Source organism: Prionailurus bengalensis, chromosome B3 (genome assembly GCF_016509475.1).
Source record: "Prionailurus bengalensis isolate Pbe53 chromosome B3, Fcat_Pben_1.1_paternal_pri, whole genome shotgun sequence".
Classification (NCBI taxonomy): Eukaryota; Metazoa; Chordata; class Mammalia; order Carnivora; family Felidae; genus Prionailurus; species Prionailurus bengalensis.
In genome coordinates, this window is record NC_057355.1 from 60694767 (window position 1) to 60722029 (window position 27263).

At 36.3% G+C, this 27263-nt stretch overlaps 1 protein-coding gene across 1 annotated transcript in view; it reads left to right on the forward strand.

Moving 5' to 3' along the window:
- Positions 1-27263, forward strand: part of TTBK2 (tau tubulin kinase 2) — a 169629-nt gene that overhangs the window by 10909 nt on the left and 131457 nt on the right. Inside the window, exon 2 of the mRNA XM_043554114.1 lies at positions 22822-22957. Coding sequence (XP_043410049.1) covers positions 22889-22957 — 69 coding nt within the window. The 5' untranslated portion in view covers positions 22822-22888. The remainder of the gene's footprint in view (positions 1-22821; positions 22958-27263) is intronic.

Sequence of the window (27263 nt, forward strand, 5' to 3'; positions counted from 1 at the left end):
CGTTTTCGGTTTTGTTGATGGTTTCCTTCACTATGCAAAAGCTTTTTATTTTGCTGTAGTCCTAATAGTTTGTTTTTGCTTTCCTGCAGAGATCTATCTAGAAAAATGTTGCTAATGCTAATGTCAGAGAGATTACTGCCCATGTTTTCTTCTAGGATTTTATGGTTTCAGGTCTCACAGTTAGGTCTTTAATCCACTTTGAGTTCATTTTTGCGTATGGTATAAGAAAGTGGTCCAGTTTCATTGTTTTGCATGTAGCTGTCTAATTTTCCTAGCACCATTTATTGAAGAGACTATCTTTTCTCCATTGTATAATCTTGCCTCCTTTGTTGTAGATTAATTGACTATAAATGTGTGGTTTTATTTCTGGGTTCTCTTTTCTGTTTCATTTATCTATGTGTCTCTTTTGATGATTCAGCTTTGTAGTAGATCTGGAAATCTGGGATTGTGATACCTTCAGCTTTGTTCTTCTTTCTTCAGAATGCTTTGACTTGGGTTTGTTTTTATTGATTGATATTTCCTTTTTTCATCCCTGGTAATTTGTTTGAGTGCCAGACATTATGATTTTACATTGTTACGTGCTGGATTTTTTTTTTTTTTTTTTTTTTTTTTGTATTCCTTTAAATATTGGGGAGTTTGTTTTGGGATACAGTTATTTGAAAATACTTTGATGCATCCAAGGCTCTGAATGTTTTTGAAGGTCTTTTTCACTCTGGTGAGTATGCAAACTATTCATAGCCTTATTTAAGCATCAAAGATTGTTCTGCCTGCCCCTTTCCAGTGGTTTGAACTTGGCTTTGATCACTTCACTTCCTTACACAGGTGCATTGATAAGTACTTAGCCAGAATCTCAAGGAGAATTCTCTCTAGATATCCACAGCTCATTCTTTGTGCTGATATCTCCTCTCCAGTGTTTTGTTTTGCCTTGACCTCCCCAGAACTCTGAATTTTGTCTCCTTAACTCAGTGAGATTTCTGGTCTTTGTTTGGGTTCCCCATCCCTGTATTGTGGCCTGGAAATTCTCTCCAGGTAGTGAGTTGGGGGCACTTGTAAGGCTAACTTTATTTCCCTTTTTCTCATGGATCCCTATTCTGTAGTGCTTATTGTCAATAGTGTCTAAAAACCATGTTTCATATATTTTGTCCTTTTTTCTAGTTGTTTACTGTGGTAGGGTAAATCTAGTCCCTGTCACTTTATTGTGGCCAGGAGCTGCAGTCACCTGGTGAGTATATTTAAATCTCAAACAAAGAGGAGTCATATTTCACAGTTATGCTGTCATTAGAAATTTATGTATTATCTTTATGCCCAAATATAGCTTCAAAGATATCTTCTATGCCCTTTAGACACATTATAAGCTTCTGATGATTAATTCTAGCACTCTTCTCATTGGGATTAAAATTGTAGTAAAAATAATTTTCCTACTACTCTGTTCAAAAACAGAATCTAACATAAACTGTATATGGCACTATGTATAAAAACCATGCTGTTATTTATTTTGTGAATTATCTAGCTTCCCCTCCAAATAGGAGGATATCTAGTTATAGATATATAGCTACACACACACACACACACACACACACACATATAGTTATATAGTTAGTTATACAGTCTATCTAGATAATAATAGTTATAACTGAACTTTGTTTCCTTTTGCTTTATATCCATCCCCCTTATACGAAGTCCCTTAGTGGCTCCCCTTTGCTGAAATAGAATAAAGTTCATTTTCTTCCTAGCATGATTTTTATAGTCTGAACTCAGTTTACCTTTCATGTCTATGTATTCTTTCTCTATGATCAGAATTCTTTTAGACTAATCTTAGTCCATGTAGACAACTGTACATATTCATTTTTCCATGCACTTGTGTGTTTTGTTCATTTCCATTTATGTGCCTTTGCTTAGCTCCTCAGTCAGTTAGCTTTTGCCTTCAAACAAACCACCCCAAAGTTCAGAGGGTAACACAATTTGTTAGTTAAATATTCTGTGGATTGGCCGTTTGGGTCCAACTGCATATTCTTTTTTGGTCTTGTCTGGGCTCATGTATGCGAGGCATTGTGCTAGCTTGGGTTTCTTCACAATTTGGGTTCCAAAACAAGCAATAGAGGGCTAGTTGAGAGCATAAATGCATTTCAAGCTTCTGGGTCATGTTTGCTAGTGTTCTGTTGGTCAAAGCAAGTCACAGGGCCAACCTCAGTTTCCAGGGTAAAGAAACTCTACCTCTTTGTGGGAGATGCAGCAAGGTCACATTGTAAAAAGATATGTATACAGGAGTGGGAGGAATTTGTGGTTATTTTGCAATCTACTGAACCATCATCATAAATCCTGTCCACCTCCTCTGAGAAACTTTGTATAATCTTCCTATCTCATGTAAACCTCTCGCATTTCTGATTTGTCATGTGTACTTGGCCCTTACAGTTTGATGTTGATTAACTTTTTGTATTTTTTACCTTTTAAATCCAGAGAATTACTGTTACTTTCTGTTTTTGCATTATGTATTCTATTCTAAAGAATAATTTGGAAATAATTATCTATGTTTTCTTCTTTCCTTGCTTGTAAATTAATTAAGGGCAAAACCATGCATTACACTTCTACCTACTCTTCTGTGTATTTATAACAATTCATTGAATGACTATTTTCAAATCATCTCTCATTTACTTGTTTGAGGATGACTTAATTTCACTCAGCTGTATAGAATGTGAAAGAAGTTGTATTCATTCTTCCAATAATTAAACATTTATTGAAAGATTGTTCTGTGGTAGGTATTATGCTACATACTAAGTACAAAGATGAGAAGAATTCTGCTCTTGACCTCAAGAAATTTATAGCATTGTAAATTATGTATGTGCTTATAAGCCTGCTTCTTTACTCTGAACCTAGATTTCTGCCCTATAACCAACTCATAGGTTAGCTGGCTTTTCACTATTGCATAGATGGAACAGTCTCCTGCTGTCTGTCACACTGCTAGATGATTGTTGCCTAATCTATTCTGTGCCTAGCTTCCTTGCCTCTGGTTTATATGACTATTATCTTTTGCTGTTTTCATTTATTTATTTTTTTTTAACATTTATTTTTGAGAGGCGGGGGAGGGGCAGAGAGAGGAGAGAGGGAGACACAGAATCCGAAGCAGGCTCTAGGCTCTGAGACGTAGGGCTTGAACTCTGTAGCCATGAGATCATGACGTGAGTCGAAGTGGGACACTTAACCAACTGCGTGCCCCGGTGTCCCTCCTGCTTTTTTTTTTTTTTTTTAATAAGACATATTAATCATAGACTACGTAAAACATTGGTGTGAAATTTAATATTATTATAAATGGTCAAGAAATAGAACATTACCTGCATCTCAGAAGCCCCTTCCTGATCTTATTCCCTTATACCCCAAAGGAATCTATTCTCGTGACTTTTGTAAAAAATCATGTCCTTGCTTTTATTTATAGACTTTTACTACCTATGTTTGCATCCCTATTTAACATAATTTAGTTTTGCTTATTTTTGAACTTAATATAAAAGGATTTATATTGGGGGGGGCACCTGGGTGGCTCAGTTGGTTAGGCAACGGACTCTTGATTTCAGCTCAGGTCATGATCTCATAGTTCATGGGATCAAGCCCCTGCATCAGGCTTCACGCTGGCAGCACGGAGCCTGCTTGGGATTCTCTCTTTCCCACTCTCCCTCTCTGGCTTGCATGCTCCCTCTCTCTCTCTCTCAAAATAAATAAATAAGTTTAAAAAAAGATCTATATTGTAAGATTTTTTTCTTTATTTTTTTATTTAAAAAAATTTTTTTTTTCAATATTTATTTATTTTTGGGACAGAGAGAGACAGAGCATGAACGGGGGAGGGGCAGAGAGAGAGGGAGACACAGAATCGGAAACAGGCTCCAGGCTCTGAGCCATCAGCCCAGAGCCTGACGCGGGGCTCGAACTCCCCGACCGCGAGATCGTGACCTGGCTGAAGTCGGACGCTTAACCGACTGCGCCACCCAGGCGCCCTGTAAGATTTTTTTTTTTTTTCAATGTTGTTTGTGAGACTTGTTCTAGTAGTTCAGTGTCACAGTAGTTTATTTTTGGTTTAGTATAGTTTTTATGGTAGGTAGAAAATGGTCCCTTGAAGATATTGGTGCCCCAATCCCTGAAACCTGTGACTGTATTACCCTTAAGGTTTATGTATTTATTTTGAGAGAGAAAGAGAGAGCAAGGGAAGGGTAGAGAGAGAGGGAGACCGAGAATCCCAAGCAGGCTCTGCACTGCTAGCACAGAACCTGACTTGGGTCTCAATCCCACAACTGTGAGATGATGATCTGAGATGGAATCAAGAGTCTGACCCCTAACTGACTGAGCCACCCAGGTGCCCTGTGAATGTGTTACCTCATATGTCAGAAGGCACTTGGCAGATGCGATTAAGTTAAGACTTTTGAAGATTATCTTTGATTACCCAGGTTGGTTCAGTGTAATCACAAGGGACCTTAGAAGAGGGAGACATATATAAAGAGACATGATGTTTGAAGCAGAGCTCAGAGAGAAAGATTTGAAGATGCTGTACAACTAGGTTGGAAGATGCAGGATGGGGCCGTGAGCCAAAGCATACCGGCAGCTTCTAGAAGCTGGAAAAGACAGGAAAAAGTATTCTCCCCTAGAACCTCCATTACAAGCATAGCCTTACTGACACCTTGATTTTAGCCCCATTAGAAGCCTGGACTTTTGATTTCTACAATTGTAAGATTATAAATTTGCATTGTTTTGGCAATAAATTTGTGGTGATTTGTTACAGTAGCAGTAGGAAACTAATTCATTCTTTCTTTCTTTCTTTCTTTCTTTCTTTCTTTCTTTCTTTCTTTCTTTCTTTAACTATATGACTATATACTACACTTTATCCATTCTTCTCTTACTGGACATTTGAGTTGTTTTTTGTTTTGGCGTTTATGGATGGTGCGGCTATGAACATATTTGTGTATGTTTCCTGGGGCTCATGAGAGAAGAGTATTTTTAGGATATATACCTGGGAAGAGAGTTATTGGGTCACGAGGTATGCACATTTTCAGCTTTACTTAGAACTATTTCCAGAGTACATTCCTACCAATGGTTTATGAGAGTCTAAGTTTTTATTTTTAAATAATTTCTTCTTTGATAGTCACTATGATAATGCTTCCTTCCTTTATGTGGGCGGGTTCTCAAAATTTGCTTCAAGTCAAGACACATTTAGGAACTAATTTATACTTTTTCTAATTTAGAAATAGTAGGTGGCATTGGTTTATTTTTATTCCCTTTTTGATCAACCAATTTTCGCTTAACCTTAAAAGCAAGATTATAACAATGCAAATGCTGTAATTTAATTTGTAATCATAGTTGTAGAGTAATATTTTTCTCTTGCTGGCAAAAACATTTTTGTATGAATTTGCTAAGTAGTAGTTGTATAATGGGTTTAAATTCAAGGCCTCTATGCAAACATGATAATTTCTGTTCATCAGCATTCAAGCAGCACAGGGACTGCTTTGGACAGTAGTATGTCTGTTAATGTGACTGTTTCTTCTTTTGGTTAAGAAGCATACACAATGATTTGTTAAGTAATCATGGCCATTTATTGAGCACACTTAGTATGCCAGGCATTGTGATAAATAGTTTACATATATCATATATTGTCACTTTTAATCCTGAGATAGCCACCATTGTTACCTGTTTTTTTTTAGATGAGGAAATTGAGCATGGAAAAGTTAAGTAATGGGCCTTAGATTACACAACCAGGATTTGAATCTAGGTAGTTTGGTCTTCATGTCTATTTTTTGAGAAGTCTCTGGACTTAGAACACAATAAACTCACTGAAGTATTATGTTAATTTCTCTTATAGGGAGTTCTCTTCATTTGGTGTGGTTTGGTCTAGCTTATTTTTATAGAATTATTATAGGATTTTTTATCCATTTGCCATTGTTCCTCTTATTCTTATTTTCATTTTCCTTTTATTTCTCCTTTTCTTCGCATCTTTCTGTTATATTTGTGTATGTGAATCTGTATAACTTTTAAATTATAGTTTGTTTCCTCATTTTCGTTTTGTTAATTTCATCAAATATCTATTTTTTTAAAATACACTTTTGTGTTAAAAAATTTTTTTAAATGTTTATTTTTGAGAGAGAGAGAAAGAGACAAGAGTGTGAGCAGGTGAGGGGCAGAGAGAGAGAGGGAGACACAGAAATTGAAGCAGGCTCCAGGCTTTGAGCTGTGCACACAGCCTGATGTGGGGCTTGAATTCGTGAATGATGAGATCATGAACTAAGCCAGAGTCGGACATTCAGCCAACTGAGTCACCCAGGCACCCCTCAAATATCTATTGATTAACTGCAAAGTTTATATATTTTTTTATTATGGCAGAGGGTATGTGATTATGATATGGTTTTCATCTTTAAGGGATTTATAATCTAGGGGATTGTCAGTGTTTGCTTATTAATTTGTTGGCTGTTTTCTTCTCAGTCTTTTTCTATCTAACACGTTTCAAGTGATTTTTCACCACATGTTATTTTACAAATTGAATATCCATTTAATATGTTTTGTTCATATTTCATCATCTTTGGGTCTGTTTGGGCAACATCTTCAGATTTATCCTCATTGACTGAATTCATTAGTATGCTGTTTACTCTATTAGGATCTAGGTCATTAAGGTCACCTAGGTTATTCTAGGTCATGAATATTATTAAGGAGGAAATTTTTAATTTTTCTCTTGCAGTATCTAGTTTTCTTGCATCAAGATTGATTATTTTTAAGTTATTAGTGTTACTGAAAAATGAATTCCAATTATTTGCAGCCAAATTACATTCACTGTTTAGATATAATTAGTGATGTGGAATCAGAAAGAACTATTGCCCCATACCATTGAAGGCTGGTGTGTCACTTATTTATTGCTGCATAACAGATTACCCAAAACTTAGTGTTTTGGAATAACAACATTTATTATTTTACAGTGTCTTTAGGTCAAGATTTTGGGTGTGAGTCAGGAAGGTACTCTGTTTTAGGGTCAGACACAGGCTGCAGTCAGGATAGGCTGTAGTTGTCACATGGCTCAGCTGGGGAAGGATCTGTTTCTTTGCTTAGTCCGATGGTTGGCATTGATTCAGTTCCTTTGGAGTGGTTGAACTAAGGGCCTCAGCTCTCTGCTATAGCTCTTGGTACCAGTTATAAATGGAATCATATAATTTTGCTAGCAAGGGCTATCCTCAGTTCTTTGCCATGTTGGGCCTTTCTTGGGAGGCAACATGGCAGCTTGCTTCATCAGAGCACCAATTGGGAAGGGCCAAAGAGAAAGAATGTGAGCAAGGTAGACGTCTTTAGCAATATATTTGGGAAGCAACCTATCACTTTTGTTATATTCTATTCATTAGCGGCAAGTCACTAGATTTTTTTTTGTTGTTAAAAAATTTGTTTTAATGTTTATTTATTTTTGAGACAGAGAGAGACAGAGTATGAGTAGGGGAGGAGCAGAGAGAGGGAGTCACAGGCTCCAGACTCCGAGCTGGAGCCCCAATGTGGGGCTCGAACTCACGAACCGTGAGATCATGACCTAAGCCAAAGTCGGATGCTTAATCAACTGAAGCACCCAGGCACCCCAACTCATTAGATTTCGCCTACACTCAAGGAGGGATCAAAAGCATGAGATGAGAGATCATTGGGAGCCATTTTAGAAGCAGTACAAGTAGTACATCTTGGTAGCTTATAAGATTCTAGGTGTTTTCTGTAGGGTTCAGTTCCTAATTGGAACAGGTGTATTCTTAGATTTATTTCAGTGTTCTGTGAAGGACTCCACACAGGGTGTCATTTTGTTCCATGATATTTCCATTGGTAACTTAAAGTGAGACCATGAAAATTATTTGGATTTTGTAGTTATATCTGAGGGGTAACTAGTAATCATTAAAAAAATTTTTTTTTACTGTGGTAGAATACACATAAGATTTACCATTGTAACCATTTCTAAGTGGACAAATTCAGTGCCATTACATACCTTAACACTGTTGTGCCACCAGAACTTTTTCATCTTCCCAAAATGAAATTCCGTATCCAAACAGTAAATCAACACTATCCCCTCCTTGTAGCCCTTAGCAACCCACCAGACAGAAACTACTTTTCTGTCTCTATGAATTTGCCTACCTAGGTACCTATTATAAATGGAACCATAAATATGACCTTTTGTGATGGGCTTATTTAACTTAGCATAATGTCTTCAAGGTTCATTCATGTTGTAGTGTGTTTGAGAATTTCCTTTCTTTTTAAGATTGAATAATACTCCATTATATGTATGTACTACATTTTGTTTATCCATTAGTCTGTCACTTGGGATGGAGACTTGGGTTCTTCCACCTCTTGGCTATTGTGAATAGTGTTGCTATGAACAATGGTGTGCAAATGTCTTTTTGACTCCTTACTTTGAATTCTTTTGGCTATATACTCAGAAGTGGAATTATTTAATCATATTTTTAATTCTATGCTTAATTTTGAGGGTGACCTCCAATAATGTTTTCTGTAGTGGCTGCACCATTTTAAGTTAATATCAGCAATGCACAGGGGTTCCAGTTTCTCTTCATCTTTGCCAGCAGTTGTGTGTGTGTGTGTGTGTGTGTGTGTGTGTGTTTATAATTGTCATTCTAATGGGTATAAAGTGGTTAGTGGTTGGATTTGTGTTTCCCTAATAATTAATGATGTTGAGTATCTTTTAATGTACTTGCCATTTGCATATTTTCTTTGGAAAAATATCTATTCAGGTTGTTTGCCTATTTAAAAACATTGTTTTGTTGTTGAGTTGTAGTTCTTTATATACTGTAGATATTTAACCCATTATCAGATGTGATTTGCAGATATTTTTTTCCCATTCCATTGCCTTTTCATTCTGTTGATAGCATCCTTTGATTCACAAAAGTTTTTAATTTTTATGAAATCCAATTTATCTGTTTTTTCTTTTGTTTTGATATTATAGTCAAGATATCATTGCCAGATCCAATGTTATGAAGCTTTTCCCCTATGTAGTCTTCTAAGAGTTGTATAGTTTTTTTTAACTCTATTTTCAGTAAATTTTTGCATACAATTATAAAGTAAGCATTTAAAAAAGATTGTCCTTTCCCCATGGAATAGTTTTGACACCTTTGTTGAAAATCATTTGACCATATATGTAAGGGTTAAAATTTTTAACTTTTAAAAATAGTGTTTCTCTTATTGTAAAAATATGTATTTGGTGTAGTAAATTTACAGAAGAGGAATCCTCCTTTAAACAATCCTATTATATAGAACTATATAATTTGTTAATAGTTAATTTGTTAATTTGTTAATAGTTGGTAAATATCAATCAGGTTCTTTATTTTATTTTTTTAAGAGTGTATTTATTTTTGAGAGAGAGAGAGAGAGAGAGAGGGATGGACACAGAATCGGAAGCAGGCTCCAGACTCTGAGCTGTTAGTTTAGAGCCCTACTTGGGGGGAGCAGGGCTTAAACCCACGAGTAAGATCATGACTTGAGCTAAAGTTGGACGCTCAACCAACTGAGCCACTGAGGCACCCGAATGCAGGTTTTTTCTATACATAATTTATGTATACACTTTTAAAAATACAAATGGGATTATATCTATCTATCTATCTATCTATCTATATATATAGATAGATATGTATATATCTATATATACTGTTTTATAACTCTTTAACTTGAAGCATAAGGAATTTTTCATGTTTAAATATTTTACAAGTTACTTTTTTTTTTTAATGCTCATTTACTTATTTTTGAGAGAGGGAGAGAGAGAGGAGGAGAGAGAGAGAGGGAGAGAGTGAGTGTGGGGGAGGGACAGAGGGGGAAACAGAATCCCAAGCAGGCTCTGTGGGGGGGCTGGAAACCATGAATGATGAGATCATGACATTAGCCACAATCAAGGGCCAGATGCTCAACTGAATGAGCCAACCAACTGCCCCAACAAGTTACTTTTTAAATTTATTTTTTTATTTTCAATTAATTTAAATATGCATGTAAAGTTTAATGATTCTCTGCACTTTATTATGGAAAAGAACAGTTTTCTTTCCTCCCCGTCTGCCCTGTTTACAACTCTGCAGAAGTACTCATTTGAACACTTTTTCCTGATTTTTTAATTGTTTACGTCTATATCTTAAACTGATGTGCTTGTATTGCTGCTGATTAATTTTTATTAAAATTTTTTTTTAATGTTTATTTTTGAGAGAGAGGGACAGAGTGTGAGCAGTGGAGGGGCAGAGAGAGAGAGAGACACAGAATCTGAAGCAGGCTCCAGGGGTCAAGCTGTCAGCACAGAGTCCAATGCAGGGGTCGAACCCATGAACCAAGAGATCATGACCCAAACTGAAGTCAGACGCTCAACCAACTGAACCACCCAGGCGCCCCCAACTTTTAAATTTTAGTTATAATATATAGGCTTTTTTCTATGGAAGATGGGAATTTTATTTTTTTCACTGCTTATCTCATTCCTACCACAGTTAAGTCCTATTTTTTCAGTAATGTTATGTCTTTTAAACATCTTTTTTTTTTTTTTCAACGTTTTATTTATTTTTGGGACAGAGAGGGACAGAGCATGAACGGGCGAGGGGCAGAGAGAGAGGGAGACACAGAATCAGAAACAGGCTCTAGGCTCTGAGCCATCAGCCCAGAGCCTGACGCGGGGCTCGAACTCACGGACCGCGAGATCGTGACCTGGCTGAAGTTGGACGCTTAACCGACTGCGCCACCCAGGTGCCCCAGTAATGTTATATCTTAATTTTGATTAGGTCAATATTCAGACTTTATTTTGACTCTGTAAATGCTTTGACGTGTAGGTGAAATTTGCTATCTATACAGATATAAATAGAGATAATGGTATCTTTTCTTTTCTACACTGTTATTTTTTTTTCCTGGAGCTTATAATTGTTGTTTTTGTTTGTGTGTTTGGTTGGTTAGTTTCCTAATCACTAATTCAGTCCCAAATTTTCCTCAATTTGTACAGGTCTCCTCTTAATGTATTCAGATTCATTTAGGTATTCTATCAATAGCATCATCTTTGAGAACTCTTTCCTGGAGCCATTCTTGTCCTACAGGCTAGGAACTGTAACTTACTCATCTTAGTGTTTCCACAGTTTTTGGCAGGGTCCTCATCAAATGTTTATTGAAAGGATGATTAGTAAAAGTTTGTAGAATTAGTAAAAGATTGTAGAATTTTAAAAAATGTTTACTTATTCGGGCAAGAGAAATAAAAGCAAAAACAAACTATTCAGATTACATCAAAATAAAACATCTGTGCACAGTGAAGGGAACAGTCAAGAAAACTAAAACGCAACCTACCAAATAGGAGAAGGTAATTGCAAGGACATATCTAATAAAAGGTTAATATCCAAAATATATAAAGAACTGATACAATTCAACACCCAAAAAGCAAATAATCCTATTAAAAAATGGGCAGAAGATGTGAGTAGACATTTCTCCAAAGAAGACATACAGATGACCAACAGACATATGAAAAATTATTCAGTATCACTTATAATCAGGGAAATGTAAATCAAAACTGCAATGAGATATCACCTCACATCTGTCAGAATGGCTAAAATAAAAAAACACAAGAAACAACAAGTGATGGCGAGGATATGGAGAAAAAGGAACCCCCTTGCACTGTTGGTGGGAATGCAAACTGGTGCAGCCACTATGGAAAACACTATGGAAATTCTTCAAAAAATTACAAATAGAACTACCCCACAATCCAGTAATTGCACTACTTGGTATTTATCCCCCAAATACAAAATCACTAATTCAGAGGGGTACATGCACCTCTATATTTACTGTAGCATTATTTACAATAGCTAAACTATGGAAACAGCCCAAGTGTCTGTCGATAGATGAATGGGTAAAGAAGATACGTATACACACCTGTGTGCACACACATAATGGAATGTTACTCAGCCATAAAAAAGAATGAATTCTTGCCATTTACAACAGTATGGATGGAGCTAGAGAATATTATGTTAAGCGAAATATGTCAGTCAGGGAAAGACAGATATCATATGGTCTCAGTTGTATGTGGAATTTAAGAAACAAAAAAAAAAATGAGCAAAGGAAAAGAAAGACAAACCAAGAAACAGACTCTTATCTAAGTGGATGGAGGAATAGGTAATGGGGATTAAAGAGTACACTTCTCATGATTAAAAAAACTACAAAATGGCATATTAGAAAACATTATAAAACAAAAATGGAACTCTAAAAAAAGTTTACTCATTCGCATAACTTTGTATACCATAAGTCTGGATTATTAATAGGGAAAAATATGTATCTCTATAACATAATTTAGCTGTTCTCAAACTCTGGTTTCAGGACGTCTGTCTTACTAATCTTAAAATTTTTTGAGGACCCTAAAGAGTTTGTTTTTTTAATCATAGATTTATATGTAATGGTATTTACTGTATTAAGATTAAAATACATTTTAAATTTATTTATTTTAAAATAATAAAACTGTTGCATGTTAACTATTTTCCAAAACAGAAAAGCAAGTTGATGAAATGAATGGCATTCTTTTATGTTTTTTTAAGTCTCTTCAATATCTGGCATGATAGAAGACAGCTGGATTCTCATACTTCTGTGTTCATTCTCTTACAATATGTTGCTTTGGTTGAAGTATATAAAGAAAATGTGGCCTCATACAGAGACACAGTTGTAAAAGGGAGGAATATTTTACTAGCCTTTTTAGATTGTAGATTTTCTTTTTATAAATTAGAAAAATTTTTTAACTTTTAAAAAAAGTTTATTTATTTTGAGAGAGAGAGAATCAACAGGAGAGGGGCAGATGGGGCGGGGGGAATCAGAGAATCCAAAGTGGGGTTCTCGCTGACAGCAGAGAGCCTGACGTGGTACTCAGACTCACAAACCGTGAGATCATGACCTGAGCTGAAACCGAGCGTCCGACACTTAACCAAATGAGCCATCCAGGCACCCCTGTATATTCCCTGCTTTCAAGCATAGCGAGATTCTAGGCATATCTTTTACATACTCTGCCATAGTTTTAGAAGTAGTCATTTGTCCAAGGAGCTTTCATTCTTTTTATTTTGTTTTCAAAGTTTATAAATAAATAAAATTTATTTTGAGAGTGAGAGAGAAGGAATGTGAGTGGGGAGGGGTAGGGAGAGAGGAAGAGGAGAGAGAGAGAAAGTAAGAGAGAGAGAGAGAGAGAGAGAGAGAGAGAGAGAGAATCCCAAGCAGGCTTCCCGCTGTCATCAGAGCCTGATGTGGGCCTCAGACTCACAAACCATGAGATCATGACCTGAGCTGAAATCTAGAGTCAAATGCTTAATCAACTGAGCTGCCCAGACACCCCTCAGTCTTTTTTGTTTTGGGTGTGGCGGGGAGGAAAATGGTATTTGGTACCCTCAGTCTGGATACTAATGGATGTTTAATGAGACTGTTCTGTGTTGCTTCTAGGACTGCTCATGGTTAGTTGTGAAGTACATATTTAAATAAAGATCATATTTTTTCATATTTTCTTCATTATAAGATTTCAGGATTTTTACTTCTTTGACTTCTGTATTTATATCTCTTTTTGCGTAAAATGTTGATTCCTAGTGGCTTAATGTAATCAGTTATTTGCTGTGTTCTGCAGTATATCTATAATAGTTTTAAAATAATGTAATTGATATTCTAATAATATAGCTACTAAAGGCTGTTTTAACATTTCTTTGTGGTTCTTTTATTCCTTTAGAATAGGGAATGTACAATCAAATTACTGTATTTTAGAGCCACAAACTTGGTAAAACAGTAGGTTATTGGTTTCAGTCTGTTTTAAATTTTTAGAGGTTGTGTAAAATTTTTGATATTTGGCTCTTTTTTTTCTTTTTAAATTTAATTTTGTCTTAAAATTTTTTTGTAATGTTTTATTTATTTTTTAAGCGAGAGAGACAGAGAAAAAATGGGGGAGGAGCAGAGAGAGAGGGAGACACAGAATCAGAAGCAGGCTCCAGGCTCTGAGCTGTCAGCAACAGATCCCGATGCAGGGCTTGAACTTGTGAATTGCAAGATCATGACCAGAGCTGAAGTCGAAGACTTAACTGACTGAGCCACCCAGGCGCCCCTAATTATATCTTTTAATTGTCTTGAAGGAAGCGGCCGTCACTGAATATCTGAACCAAATGCTTTTTCATGTCTCTCTGTGCAAGGGAGAGCTGTGAGGCTTAAGAGTTCTGGGATCAGTGAAGTGAGACTGTTTAGAAAGTGGTTGAACTTTTGTTATGCACGTGTGGTTATGGAGTGTCACTGCTGATTGGTTGACTTTTTAAAAATGTTTGTTTATTTTGAGAGAGAGAGAGAGAGTGTGCGTGTGCGTGCGCGCACACACACCCACACGCGAGCAGGGCAGGGGCAGAGAGTGAGGGAGAGAGAGAGAATCCTAGAAGAAGGCTCTGTGCTGACCACAGGGCTCGATATTGTGAACCATGAGATCATGACCTGAGCCGAAATCCAGACCCAGACCCTTAACCAACTGAGCCACCCAGGCAGCCCCTAATTAGTAGACTTTCTGAAGTGTGGTCACTTATTCATACCTATTATTGATAGACGAGGATGAGTTTAAAGCCAGCTCTGATGTACTCTTGGAAAGTTACTTTCTTGAACTTGGAATTTAATTATAATAGTTTTTTCTCATGCAAAACAATGATTTTGGTTTAATTTTTTTTTTTTTTTTTTTTTAAATTTTGGAGAGCAAGGGAGAGGGGCAGGGAGAAAGAGGGAAGAGAGTGCATGTTAAGCAGGCTTCAAGCTCATCCAATGCTGGGCTTAATCTCATGACCCTGGGATCGTGACCTGAGCTGAAACCAAGAGTCAGATGCTCAACACCTGAGCCACCCTAGTGCTCCAATGATTTTGATTTTAAAATCAAACCTACATTATAAAATAGATCCATAGAAGTCTGGCTCCCATTCTTATCCCTTCTATTCTGTTTTCTCCATTCGTTTGAGAAAAGGTTGACAAACAACAGCCTGTAAGCCAGATTTGGCTACCTAGCTCTTTTTGCAAATAATGTTTTGTCACAGCCATACTCATTTGTTTACGTATCATCTATAGCTTCTTTTGTGTTGTAACAGCAGAGTTGAGTAGCTATCACAAGGATTATATGGCTTGAAAAGACTGAAATATTTACTATCTGGCCTTTTTCCAACAATACACTGACCTCTGCTATAGGGAATCATTTTCATCATTTTTTGGCTTATCTTTTTTTCTTTTTCTTTTTAAAAAAAGCAAATAAGTTAATAAGTTTAACATTTATCTTCTTTTAACACAAAAGTAGCATGCTGTAAATACTTTACTGCATCTTGCTTTTTTTCACTTAACAATATATCCTGAAAATCACTGTATCAGCATCTCTCTTATTCCTGGACTAGTATTCCATTACACAGATGAACCATATCATTCCATTAACCCCCTATTGATGGGCTGTTAGGTTTTTTTTTTTTTTTCTAGTCTTGTGATTGTAAGTAGTGTTACAGTGAAAAGTCTTGCGAAGAAGTCATTTCACATTTTTTGTCGTGGTACCTTTGGAATAGATTTCTTGAAGTATAATTACCGGTTTAGAGTTTAAATGTATATTATCATGCTGAATGTTACCAGTTTCCCCACCTTTGGCCCATACCATCCTTTCTTTTCTTTTTCTTCTCTTCTCTTCTCTTCTCTTCTCTTCGCTTCTCTTCTCTTCTCTTCTCTTCTCCTTTCCTTTCACTTTCCTTTCCTTTCCTTTCCTTTTGCTTTGCTTTTTTACTATGGTAAAGAAAATATAAAATATACCATCTTAACCATTTTTAAGCGGACAGATCATTAGTGTTAAATATATTCACGTTGTTGTAAAACAGATTTCCGTAACTCTTACCTCTTGCAAAACTGAAATTCTATACCTACTGAACAACACTTCCCCTTTTTCCCTACCTTCCTGCTCCTACTAACCACCATTCTGCTTTTTCTGTCTGTGATTTGGACTACTCTAAATCCTTCATATAAGTGGATACATAAGAGTATTTGTCCTTTTGTGACTGGTTTATTTCACTCAGTATAATGTTCTCAAGGTTCATTCATGTTGTAGCATGTCAGGATTTCCTTCTTTTTTTAAGGCTAAATAATATTCCATTGTATGCATATACCACATTTTTTTTTTTTCTATACCACATTTTTTAAATCCATTCATCTGTTGATGGACATTGGGGCTGTATCCATGTTTTGGCTATTGTGAATAATGCTGCTGTGAACTTGAGTGCACAAATATCTGTTTGAGACATTGTTTTCAATCTGAGGGGATATATACCCAGCATTGGAATTGCAGAATCATGTGGGAAATGTATGTTTAATGTTTTGAAGAACTGCCATACTGTGTGTTTCATAGTGGCTGTTTTTACATTTTTATATTTTACTTTGCCACTATTTTACTTTTATATTTTACTTTTTGTATCCTCTTCAATACTTATTAGTTCTGTTTGATTGCTTGTTTTTTTCTTTTTCTACATTTATCTGTATTTATTTTTTTAATATGAAATTTATTGTCAAATTGGTTTCCATGCAACACCCAGTGCTCATCCCAACAGGTGCCCTCCTCAGTGCCCATCACCCACTTTCCCCTCCTTCCCACCCCCCATCAACCCTCAATTTATTCTCTGTTTTTAAGAGTCTCTTATGGTTTTCCTCCTTCCCTCTCTGTAACTTTTTTTTTCTCCCTTCCCCTCCCCCATGGTCTTCTGTTAAGTTTCTCAGGATCCACATAAGAGTGAAAACATATGGTATCTGTCTTTCTCTGTATGACTCATTTCACTTGGCATAACACTGTCCAGTTCCATCCACGTTGCTACAAAAGGCCATATTTCATTCTTTCTCATTGCCAAGTAGTATTCCATTGTGTATATAAACCAATATTTCTTTATCCATTCATCAGTTGATGCACATTTAGGCTCTTTCCATAATTTGGCTATTGTTGAAAGTGCTGGTTCCCATTTCTCCACATCCTCTCCAGCATCTGTAGTCTCCTGATTTGTTCATTTTAGCCACTCTGACTGGCTGGCGTGAGGTAATATCTCAGTGTGGTTTTGATTTGTATTTCCCTGATGAGGAGTGATGTTGAGCATCTTTTCATGTGCCTGTTGGTCATCTGGATGTCTTCTTTAGAGAAGTGTCTATTCATGTTTTCTGCCCATTTCTTCACTGGGTTATTTGTTTTTTGGGTGTGGAGTTTGGTGAGTTCTTTATAGATTTTGGATACTAGCCCTTTATCCGATACGTCATTTGCAAATATCTTTTCCCATTCCGTCGGTTACCTTTTAGTTTTGTTGATTGTTTCCTTTGCAGTGCAGAAGCTTTTTATCTTGATGAGGTCCCAATAGTTCATTTTTGCTTTTAATTCCCTTGCCTTTGGAGATGTGTCAAGTATGAAAATGCTGCGGCTGAGGTCAGAGAGGTTTTTTCCTGCTTTCTCCTCTAGGGTTTTGATGGTTTCCTGTCTCACATTCAGGTCCTTCATCCGTTTTGAGTTTATTTTTGTGAATGGTGTAAGAAAGTGGTCTAGTTTCATTCTTCTGCATGTTGCTGTCCAGTTCTCCCAGCACCATTTGTTAGAGACTGTCTTTTTTCCATTGGATACTCTTTCCTGCTTTGTCAAAGATTAGTTGGCCGTACATTTGTGGGTCCAGTTCTGGGGTCTCTATTCTATTCCATTTGTCTGTGTCTCTTTTTGTGCCAATACCATGCTGTCTTGATGATTACAGCTTTGTAGTAGAGGCTAAATTTAGTCTGGGATTGTGATGTCTCCCGCTTTGGTTTTCTTCATCAGTATTACTTTGGCCAATCGGGGTCTTTTGTGGTTCCATACAAATTTTAGGATTGCTTGTTCTAGCTTCGAGAAGAATGCTGGTGCAATTTTGATTGGAATTGCATTGAATGTGTAGATTGCTTTGGGTAGTATTGCCATTTTAACAGTATTTATTCTTCCAATCCATGAACACAGAATGTTTTTCCATTTCTTTGTATCTTCAGTTTCCTTCATAAGCTTTCTGTAGTTTTCAGCATACAGATCTTTTACATCTTTGGTTAGGTTTATTCCTAGGTATTTTATGCTTCTTGGTGCAATTGTGAATGGGATCAGTTTATTTCTCTTTCTGTTACTTTGTTATTAATGTATAAGAATGCAACTGATTTCTGTACATTGATTTTGTATCCTGCAACTTTGCTGAATTCATGTATCAGTTCTGTCAGATTTTTGGTGGAGTCTATCGGGTTTTCCATGTATAGTATCATGTCATCTGCAAAAAGTGAAAGCTTGACTTCATCTTTGCCAATTTTGATGCTTTTGATTTCCTTTTGTTGTCTGATTGCTGATGCTAGAACTTCCAACACTATGTTAAACAACTGATTGCTTGTTTTTAATAGTAGCCATCCTAGTGATTATGCAGTGATTTCTCATGAGGTTTTGAATTGCATTTATCCAATGATAGAGATGTTGAGCATCTTTTAATATGCTTTTTTAGCCATATGTGTGTCTTCTTTGGAGAATTATTTGTTTACGTCCTTTGCCCATTTTTAAATCGAGTTGTTTGTTTTTTTTTGGGTTGTTGAATTGTTCTTTATATATTCTGGGCATTAGACCTTTATCAGATAATCTAGTTTGCAGTTTTTTTCTTCTAGGTTGTCTTTTAACATAAATTTTAAAAATTTTGATGAAGTTCAATTTATCTTTTTTTTTTCTTTTTGGTTTGTTGTACTTTCAGTATCCTATTTAAGAAATCATTGCCTAGTCCAAGGTCATAAAGATTTATGCCTTTGTTTTCTTCTCCAAGAGTTTTATAATTGTAGCTTTCACTTTTATGTCTTTGATACATTTTGAGTTAATTTTTGTATATGATATTAGATGGAGGTACAAGTTCATTCTTTTGCACTGGATGTGTAGTTATCACAGTACTGTTTGTTAAAAAAGACTCTAGATATTTTTAACCTATGCACTTTTTTTTTTACTTTTAATATATAAATATTGCAAACATACACAGAAATAGATAGTATAGTGAATTCCCATGTACCCATCATACAGTTAGAAAAATTATAAAAATTTTACCATTCTTACCTCATCTAATTCTCCACCCCTAACACAGTAACTCTTTTTCCCCTTACAGTGAATTAGGGCAAATTCAAGACCTTTTTTCACTTCGTACATTGGTAGTTTATGTGTCTCTGACAGAGAAAGACTTTTTATTTTATTTTATTTTATTTTATTTTATTTTATTTTATTTTATATTCTATTTTTTGAAATTTATTGTCAAATTGGTTTCCATACAACACCTTATCCCAAAAGATGCCCTCCTCAATACCCATCACCCACCCTCCCCTCCCTCCCACCCCCCATCAGCCCTCAGTTTGTTCTCAGTTTTTAAGGGTCTCTTATGCTTTGGCTCTCTCCCACTCTAACCTCTTTTTTTTTTTTTTTCCTTCCCCTCCCCCATGGGTTTCTGTTAAGTTTCTTAGGATCCACATAAGAGTGAAAACATATGGTATCTGTCTGAGAAAGACTTTTTAAACATAACCATACCACTATTGTTACACTCTAGAAAATTCTCAGTTATTCCTTAATATTATATCCTACTCAATTTTTCTGATTGCTAGTTGTTGCCTTAGTTTGAGATGTATATTGTTTCTTGTAATGTATAGTGTAAGGTCTTTTATTTTCCATACCATTTATTTGTTGGATAAACTGGTCATTTTGTCCTTTAGAATCTCCAGTATCATGGATTTAGCTTACTCTATTCTCAGGTTGGCATTTAACATATGCCTTTGTTCCCCTTATTTTTTTTAAATGATAATTAAATCTAGAATATTGATTAAATTTAGTTTTGAAATTTTTTTTTAGGCGAGGGACTTCGTAGCATAGGTGGTGCTGAGAAAATTTTGTTGCAGAATATCAGGAAGCACTTATGTTTCATTGTCTTGCTTTTTAGTGATGTTAAGCTTGATTGGTGGTTGTGGGGGGGGTGGTTCCTGGATGGCTCAGTTGGTTGAGCGTCTGACTCTTGATTTTGGCTCAGGTCATGATCTCATGGTTTGTGAGTTTGAGTCCCCCGTTGGGCTCTGCATTTGTGGCATGGAGCCTGCTTGGGATTCTCTCTCTCTCTTCCTCTCTCTCTGATCCTGATCTGGCTCTCACCCTCCCTCCAAAATAAATAAATTAAATTTAAAACAAAAAAAGATTGATTGGTGGGTTCAACTTAATCTTTCATATTAAAGTTCCCCATCTACCTTTGGATTTGGAAAACGGTGATTTTCTTTTTTTTTTTTTTAATTTTTTTAATGTTTATTTTTGAGAGACAGAGTGTAAGCAGGGAAGAGGCAGAGAGAGAGAGAGAGAGAGAGAGAGAGAGAGAGAGAGAGAGAATCCGAAGTAGGCTCCAGACTCTGAGCTGTCAGCATAGAACCTAATGTGTGGCTCAAACTCAAGAACTTCAAGATCACGACCTAAACTGAAGTCGGATGCTTAACCGACTGGCACCCCATGGAAAATGGTGATTTTCTAATTCTGTCATTTCTTCTAGCATTTATTAGCTGTGATTATTCTTTGAGGAATAAATTCATCTCCTTAGTTTCCCCCAGATACTGTTCATACCAGAAAGGCACGATAAATCCATGATTCTTTCTTTCATTATCAGTGTTCAGAGTAATAAGTTGTACTCTGGCAACCTCCACAGGATGGCCAAAGAGGAATTTTCTTTTTACTTTTTTTTGTTGTTGTTTATTTTGGAGAGAGAAAGAGAGAGACTGCATGTGAGCGGGGGAGAAGGGCAGAGGGAGAGACAGAATCCCAAGCAGGCTCCATGCCCACACAGGGCTCCATCCCATGACCCTAGGGTCAGGACCTAAGCCAAAACCAATAAATAGTCAGATGCTCAACCCCCTGAACCACCCAGCTGCCCCTCTTTTTCTTTTTTTTGAGTGTCATTATGAACTATTGGTATTTGTATTTTTTATATTTTCCAATCATTGCAGTCACCATTCTTGTATATGCTCAAGGGAGAAATTTGGCAAATGAGAATCCTTTTGCCTGGCTCTAATTTCCTTTGACTTGCCTGTAGTAGTATTGTTGATATTTTGTTGCTTTCTGATTTGACAAGATATCTCAAGTTCATTGTGTACAATTTCCTGTGTCAGACCTGGAAAAAGCCATTTCTCCAGGAAGCCCTGATTTCTTTTAGTGGGAGGTGATGTTTAAAGTCCACAATCTGAAGGCAGAGGTACTCATTGCTACTGGGTTATCATTGCTTTTAGGCCTTTTCAGGCCATTCCTCATGCCAGATCTTCTACCATAATTCCTTGATTGTCTGATGCTTGTTATATAGTTGATTCTTAGGGGCATTTCCTGGGAACAGTGTTCTTTGAGTTCTGTGTTTCATAACTGTTTGTTTCCTTTAGCTATGGAAGTTAATTTGGCTGGGTAGAACATCTTTGGCTTAGATATTTAAATGTATAATTTCATTGTCTGCTGGTGTAAACTGTTTGTGCTAATGTCTATTGTCAGTGCCAGTGTCTGTTTTCTTTACCTTTTAAGTAATTTGGACTGTCTGCACAGATGCTGATGATTTTTTCCCCCTTGAAATCCAGTAGTTTTATTAGACTGCGTGTTGATGTTGATCTCCTGGGTTGTTTTCCCAGGTATACCTGGGTATACCCAAGAATATCCCAGTGATATACCATTTCAGTATACAAATTTAGCCTTTTTCTTTTAATTTAGAGAAATTTTTTGTATTATAGTGGCTAGTATTTGTTCTTTTTACTAGCATGGGTTTTCTTTTTGGGGGCCTTCTATAATATGTATTTTGTATTTACTTTGCCTTTTATTTGTCACTTTTGCTTTTAAATATGTTTTTCATTTTCTTCTTTTTTTTCTTCCTTAATTTGGTGTTTTCTCATGTGTCTCCTCTTCATTTCTGATCCTTTTCTGAGTTAGCTCAGATTTCTTTTTATGTCTTCCTAATTTCTAATTATGATTTATGTTGTCATCTCCTTATCTCCTTTAGGCCAGATTTTTCTGCTTATTTTCATTTTCTGTAGGTATGCTGTTCATATTATTATCCTCTTTTTCTTTAAATATCATTGTATTAGAACTGATCAACAGTACATTTCTGTGGCTCATGTTTATTTCCTATGCATTTTGAATGCATTTTGTACATTATGTAATATTAAAATTTTATTAGCTCTGATGATGATAAGCTCTAACTTACAACCTATTAAACTATAAGCTGTTGTAAGTTAGGTACCATGTCTTTTTCTTTAGCAATATGTTGTAGTTAGGGTGGTGGTCTGTCTAGGTCAATTGTCATTGACACCATGCTTGCTCTATAGTTTAGCAATCTCAGTTATTGAAATTATATCTGTGTTGTAGGGGCGCCTGGGTGGCGCAGTCGGTTAAGCTTCCTTCCGACTTCAGCCAGGTCACGATCTCGCGGTCCGTGAGTTCGAGCCCCGCGTCGGGCTCTGGGCTGATGGCTCAGAGCCTGGAGCCTGTTTCCGATTCTGTGTCTCCCTCTCTCTCTGCCCCTCCCCCGTTCATGCTCTGTCTCTCTCTGTCCCAAAAATAAATAAACGTTGAAATTATATCTGTGTTGTAACATAATGTCTTTGTAATGTCATGAGCATCTTTAATGGAAAGGTACTTTTTTTTTATATAAGCACTAAACAGATTTTGGAACTGAGTTTGTGGTGTTTTTACTCCCTTTCCAACAAAGCAACCTAATTAATGTATAGAATTAATGGTGCTACTTGGTCCTGGAATGTTTGTGTTAATTAATTAGCCCTGATATGCTGCTGCTGTTTCTTTTGTTTTAGGTTAAATGGAAACCACCCTTGGGAGCTGGATGCCTGTATAACCGTTCTATCACATCAGTGAATTGCAATGAGTGGAGGAGGAGAGCAGCCGGATATTCTCAGTGTTGGAATCTTGGTCAAAGAAAGATGGAAAGTGGTGGGTATCTCTCTTAGATCAAGAGAGAGACAACATGTGGGGTAATTTTTGGTATCTTGATAAAAATAGGATTTCCTTAGGAAATAATATATATATTGTTAATATGCCTGAATCAGTTTCCAGTTATTTTCCTGTGATTGTCTTGTTTATACAATAATTCTTGCTTTATACAGTAGTCAGTTTTCCTAACCACTGATAGCTAATGCTGAGTAAGGTAGAAAAAAGTGTACTTAGAGAAAGACAAATGAAAAAAAAAAATACAGTACAATGAAATTCTCTTTTAAAAAAGTTTAGAACTTTTTATTAAGGAAAATTGTAAGCATACATAAAAGTAGTGAGACTGATATAATTAACCTTTATATACTCATGCCCCAGCTTAAGTAGTTATTAATTTATAGTCAGTCTTGTTTTATCTCTTTAACCTCCCTCCCGGAATATTTTGAAGCAAATCTTTTACCCTGGTATTTCTTCTGTGTGTACTACAATTATGTATCTCTAAAGGTTAAAAATTCTTTTAAAAATGTAGTCATAATATTATCACATCTAAAAAAGTAATAATTTTTTAATGTCATTAAGTATCCTTCCACCTTTCACATTTCCCCTATTGTAAATTATTTTTAATGGTTTGAATCAAATCCAAATAAAGCCTGGGTGTTGCAATTGGTTGACATCACTTAAATATCTTTTAATTTCTAGATTTCTTTTCATCTTGCTTTTGTTCCTCACAGTTTATTTATGGAAGAAACTTGGTCATTTACCTGTAGAATTTCACAGTTTGGATTTTTCTGATTTCTTCTGTGTGGTATTAATAGGTTTCTCTGTCTCATGTATTTTATGTAAATTCTTATTTATGTATTTTTAGAAGCTTATTTATTTTGAGAGAGAGAGAGAAAGCAGGGGAGGGGCAGAGAGAGAGAGAGATAGAGAGAATCCCAGGCAGGCTCTGCACCGACAACCCCCCAGTGTGGGACTCGATCTCAGGAACTATGAGATCATGACCTGAGCTGAAATCAGGAGTCGGGCACTTAACCAACTGAGCCACCCAGGCATCCCCAAATTGTTATTTATTGGGGTTTGATTAGATCTAAGTTCAGGTTTGTTTATTGAGTTGGTGTTTTTTTTTTTTTTTTTTTATAAAGGGTATTGTGATCTTTCAATAGGAGGCACATAATGTCTTATCACCCATCAAGACATTGTGTGTCCTATTGGCCATTCTCTTTTAGCAGTCCTGATCATCATTTTCTAGGTCTGTTAATTGCAGATTATTGAGTGTTTGTTATTCCTTCATTTTTTAAATGTTTGTTTATTTATCTTGAGAGAGAAAGAGAGAGAGAGTGCACACGTGTGCAAGTGGGGAAGAGAGAGAGAGAGAGAATCTGAAGCAGACTCCACACTCAATGCAGAACCTGACATGGGGCTCAGTCTTACAACCAAGATACCATGACCTGAGCCAAAATGGATGCTCAACCCACTGAGCCACCCAGGCACTCCTGTCATTCCTTCATTTTTTAAAGTACATCTACAAAGAGAAATTTTTTGTTGTCAACTATTTGATTGTCCTGAGGTACATTTTGATTAGGAAAAGAGAATAAATGCTTAATTCTTTTTCTTAATTTACCAGTTTTCAAAATAATGAATTGGTTCTCTGGCATTTTCCAAAAGTGACCAATGAGATTTTTAAAAATAGGTAGTCAAGAATGCATGGATTTAAGCATATTTCATATGTTTCAGTCAGTTGTCATTACTATCCTTATTGATCCCTAAATTGTCTCATTTGACTAAGGGAGGACACCCTTCAAGTTGTCTCTTGAGTCTTTCAACATGATCCTAATAGTCCTTTGATATCTTCCTTGTCCTGGACTTGGAATCTGCCATCTTCTCTGCTCTTCAAGGAAGCATTTTTGTTTCAGATGTATTTAAATATGTATTTTAATCAGAGTTTTGTTCATTACCAGGTGTAGGAAAGTTGTTATAGTGGTTTCCTTAGTTTATCAACAGATTGGGAAAAGAAGATTCTTCCTTTAGAAATACAAATTTTGTTTCTATGATACAGTGTTTTAACCAATTAGGCAAATCAATTGGCTTTGAAAATTTACTTGAGTAAATGTAAGAAAAGAATCATGTTGTCATCATGGATTGGTGCAGGAAGATTACAGTTAGTAATCTTTTATGTAAGTCAGAAATGAGTGTTTCTTTGGTGAGTGCTTTGTATGAAGTGCTGTGATAAAGTTTGGCTGTTTCCAGTAGACATATCAAAAGGTGACAAATGAAGCTATGCCTGGCTTAGTTGCTCTGTCCTGATAATTAGAACTAATATATGTATCGAACATGTCCCCCAAATTTGGGAGGCATAGTAGCATTTTAGTAAGAAATAGTCTCATTTTTATGGATGGTGTTTTGGTTATCTACCATTATGAACAAACTGCATCAAAATTTAGAGGCTTAAAAAACAATCATTTTTTTACGTATAATTTTGTGGATTAGGAATTTGAGATGAGTTTGCCTGATAGTCTCTTTTTTTTTTTAATTTTTTTTTAACATTTTAATTTATTTTTGAGACAGGGAGAGACAGAGCATGAACAGGGGAGGGTCAGAGAGAGGGAGACACAGAATCTGAAACAGGGTCCAGGCTCTGAGCTGTCAGCACAGAGCCCGACACGGGGCTCGAACTCACAGACTGTGAGATCATGACCTGAGCCGAAGTCGGACGCTCAACCGACTGAGCCACCCAGGCGCCCCAGTTTGTCTCTTAACCATGTGGCACTCGGCAGGGTTGGGTGGGTTAGAGGATCCAACTTCCAAGTGGGCTGTTTGGTGACTTGAAGGTCCTTGGTTCCCTAATCCTCCCCCTGTCATCCCTGGTAGCTTATTTTCTAGGACCTCTTCACAGGTCTGTGGCTTCTCAGATGGTCACACTTTTTATATGGTAGCTGGCTTTTGAGAGACAGGAAACAGAAACTGCAGGGCTGGTTAAGGGCTGTTCTCAGGGCTGGGGCAGTGTTACTTCACCATGTTCTGTTGGTTAAAGCAGCCACAAGATTAACCCATATTTAAGAGGGCGGGGAATGGATGCTGTATCTTGGGTGAGGGGCAAGGTCACACTGAAGAAGAGCAAAAGGAATGGGTGATATTGTTATGATCATCTTTAGGAAACAAAGTCTGCCACAGGCCTTACCACCATTCTTTCCCTAATCTACATACCCCCATCATACTAAACTGCCTCTAGCTTTCTGCTTTATAAACATTGATGATGTCTTAATGCTTTGTCAAGCTCAGTAAAAAATATTAATGTTCCCACTATTGTTGAAATGACATTATAGGAGTAGACCAAGGAGCAAAATCATTACTTTGGTCTAGATTTTCTGTTCTGTCATTTGGTAAGGTTGTTGTGAGGTAAAACATGAAGGTACCTCTCACCACTGTCCATAATTAGAAAAATGTCCTTTTGGTATTGTTATGGATTTTTAAAGTTATACTAGGCTTTGTTTAATAGATATTAAGAATTGTAAGTATCAATCAGGGCCCAACAAAAAACAATTTAACTGAAATGAAGTTCTGGAACTTTATTTTAATCCTGCTCTCATACTGGAATTTCTCATGCTATCTCTTCCCATCACCCAACTGGAATAAAGGATTATGGCTCTTATATACAAAGCAATGAATAGTTATTTAGCAATAATTATGTAGTTACTACTTAGCCACTTGCTGTAAGGGAAACAAAAAAATAGAAAGGTGTGGCTGTTTCTGAAGAAACTTAGTTTCACTGTAGGGAGCTAGGACATTGACAGTGGAAAGTCAAAAAATAGCATAGTGTATTAATACAAGTGATATCTGAGGTGTTTAGCTTAGTAAAATGATTAAATGATTAAGCAAATAATTCCTATAGAGATTCAGAAGATAGAGAAATCTGCCTGGAGGTAATCAGTAATGCAGTGTTCTTGAAAGAAGTAGAGCTTAAAGTGAGTCCTCTGGGGTGGTTAGGATTTAGGACCCTTGTGCCTCCAGTGAGGACTGCCTGCTTTACATCACGTCTTAGGTGTTTGATAATGTGGAAAGGAGAAGACCTTCAGGAAATGGAAGAACGCTAATTCTGTGCTACATCTGGTTTGAAGTATACTACCCACCTTGGTGCTCATAGCTCTACAGGTTTAGTTGTCACTAACACTTGAGAACTTGCTTGTAGTACTCAGACAGAGATCCTGGTATTCCCTAGTTAAGCTAATACATTTTATCAGGAAGGATATTAAGTGTTTGTTGAAGGTGTTTTATTTGATTAGACTTTGTCTTATCTGAGCATATAGTTATA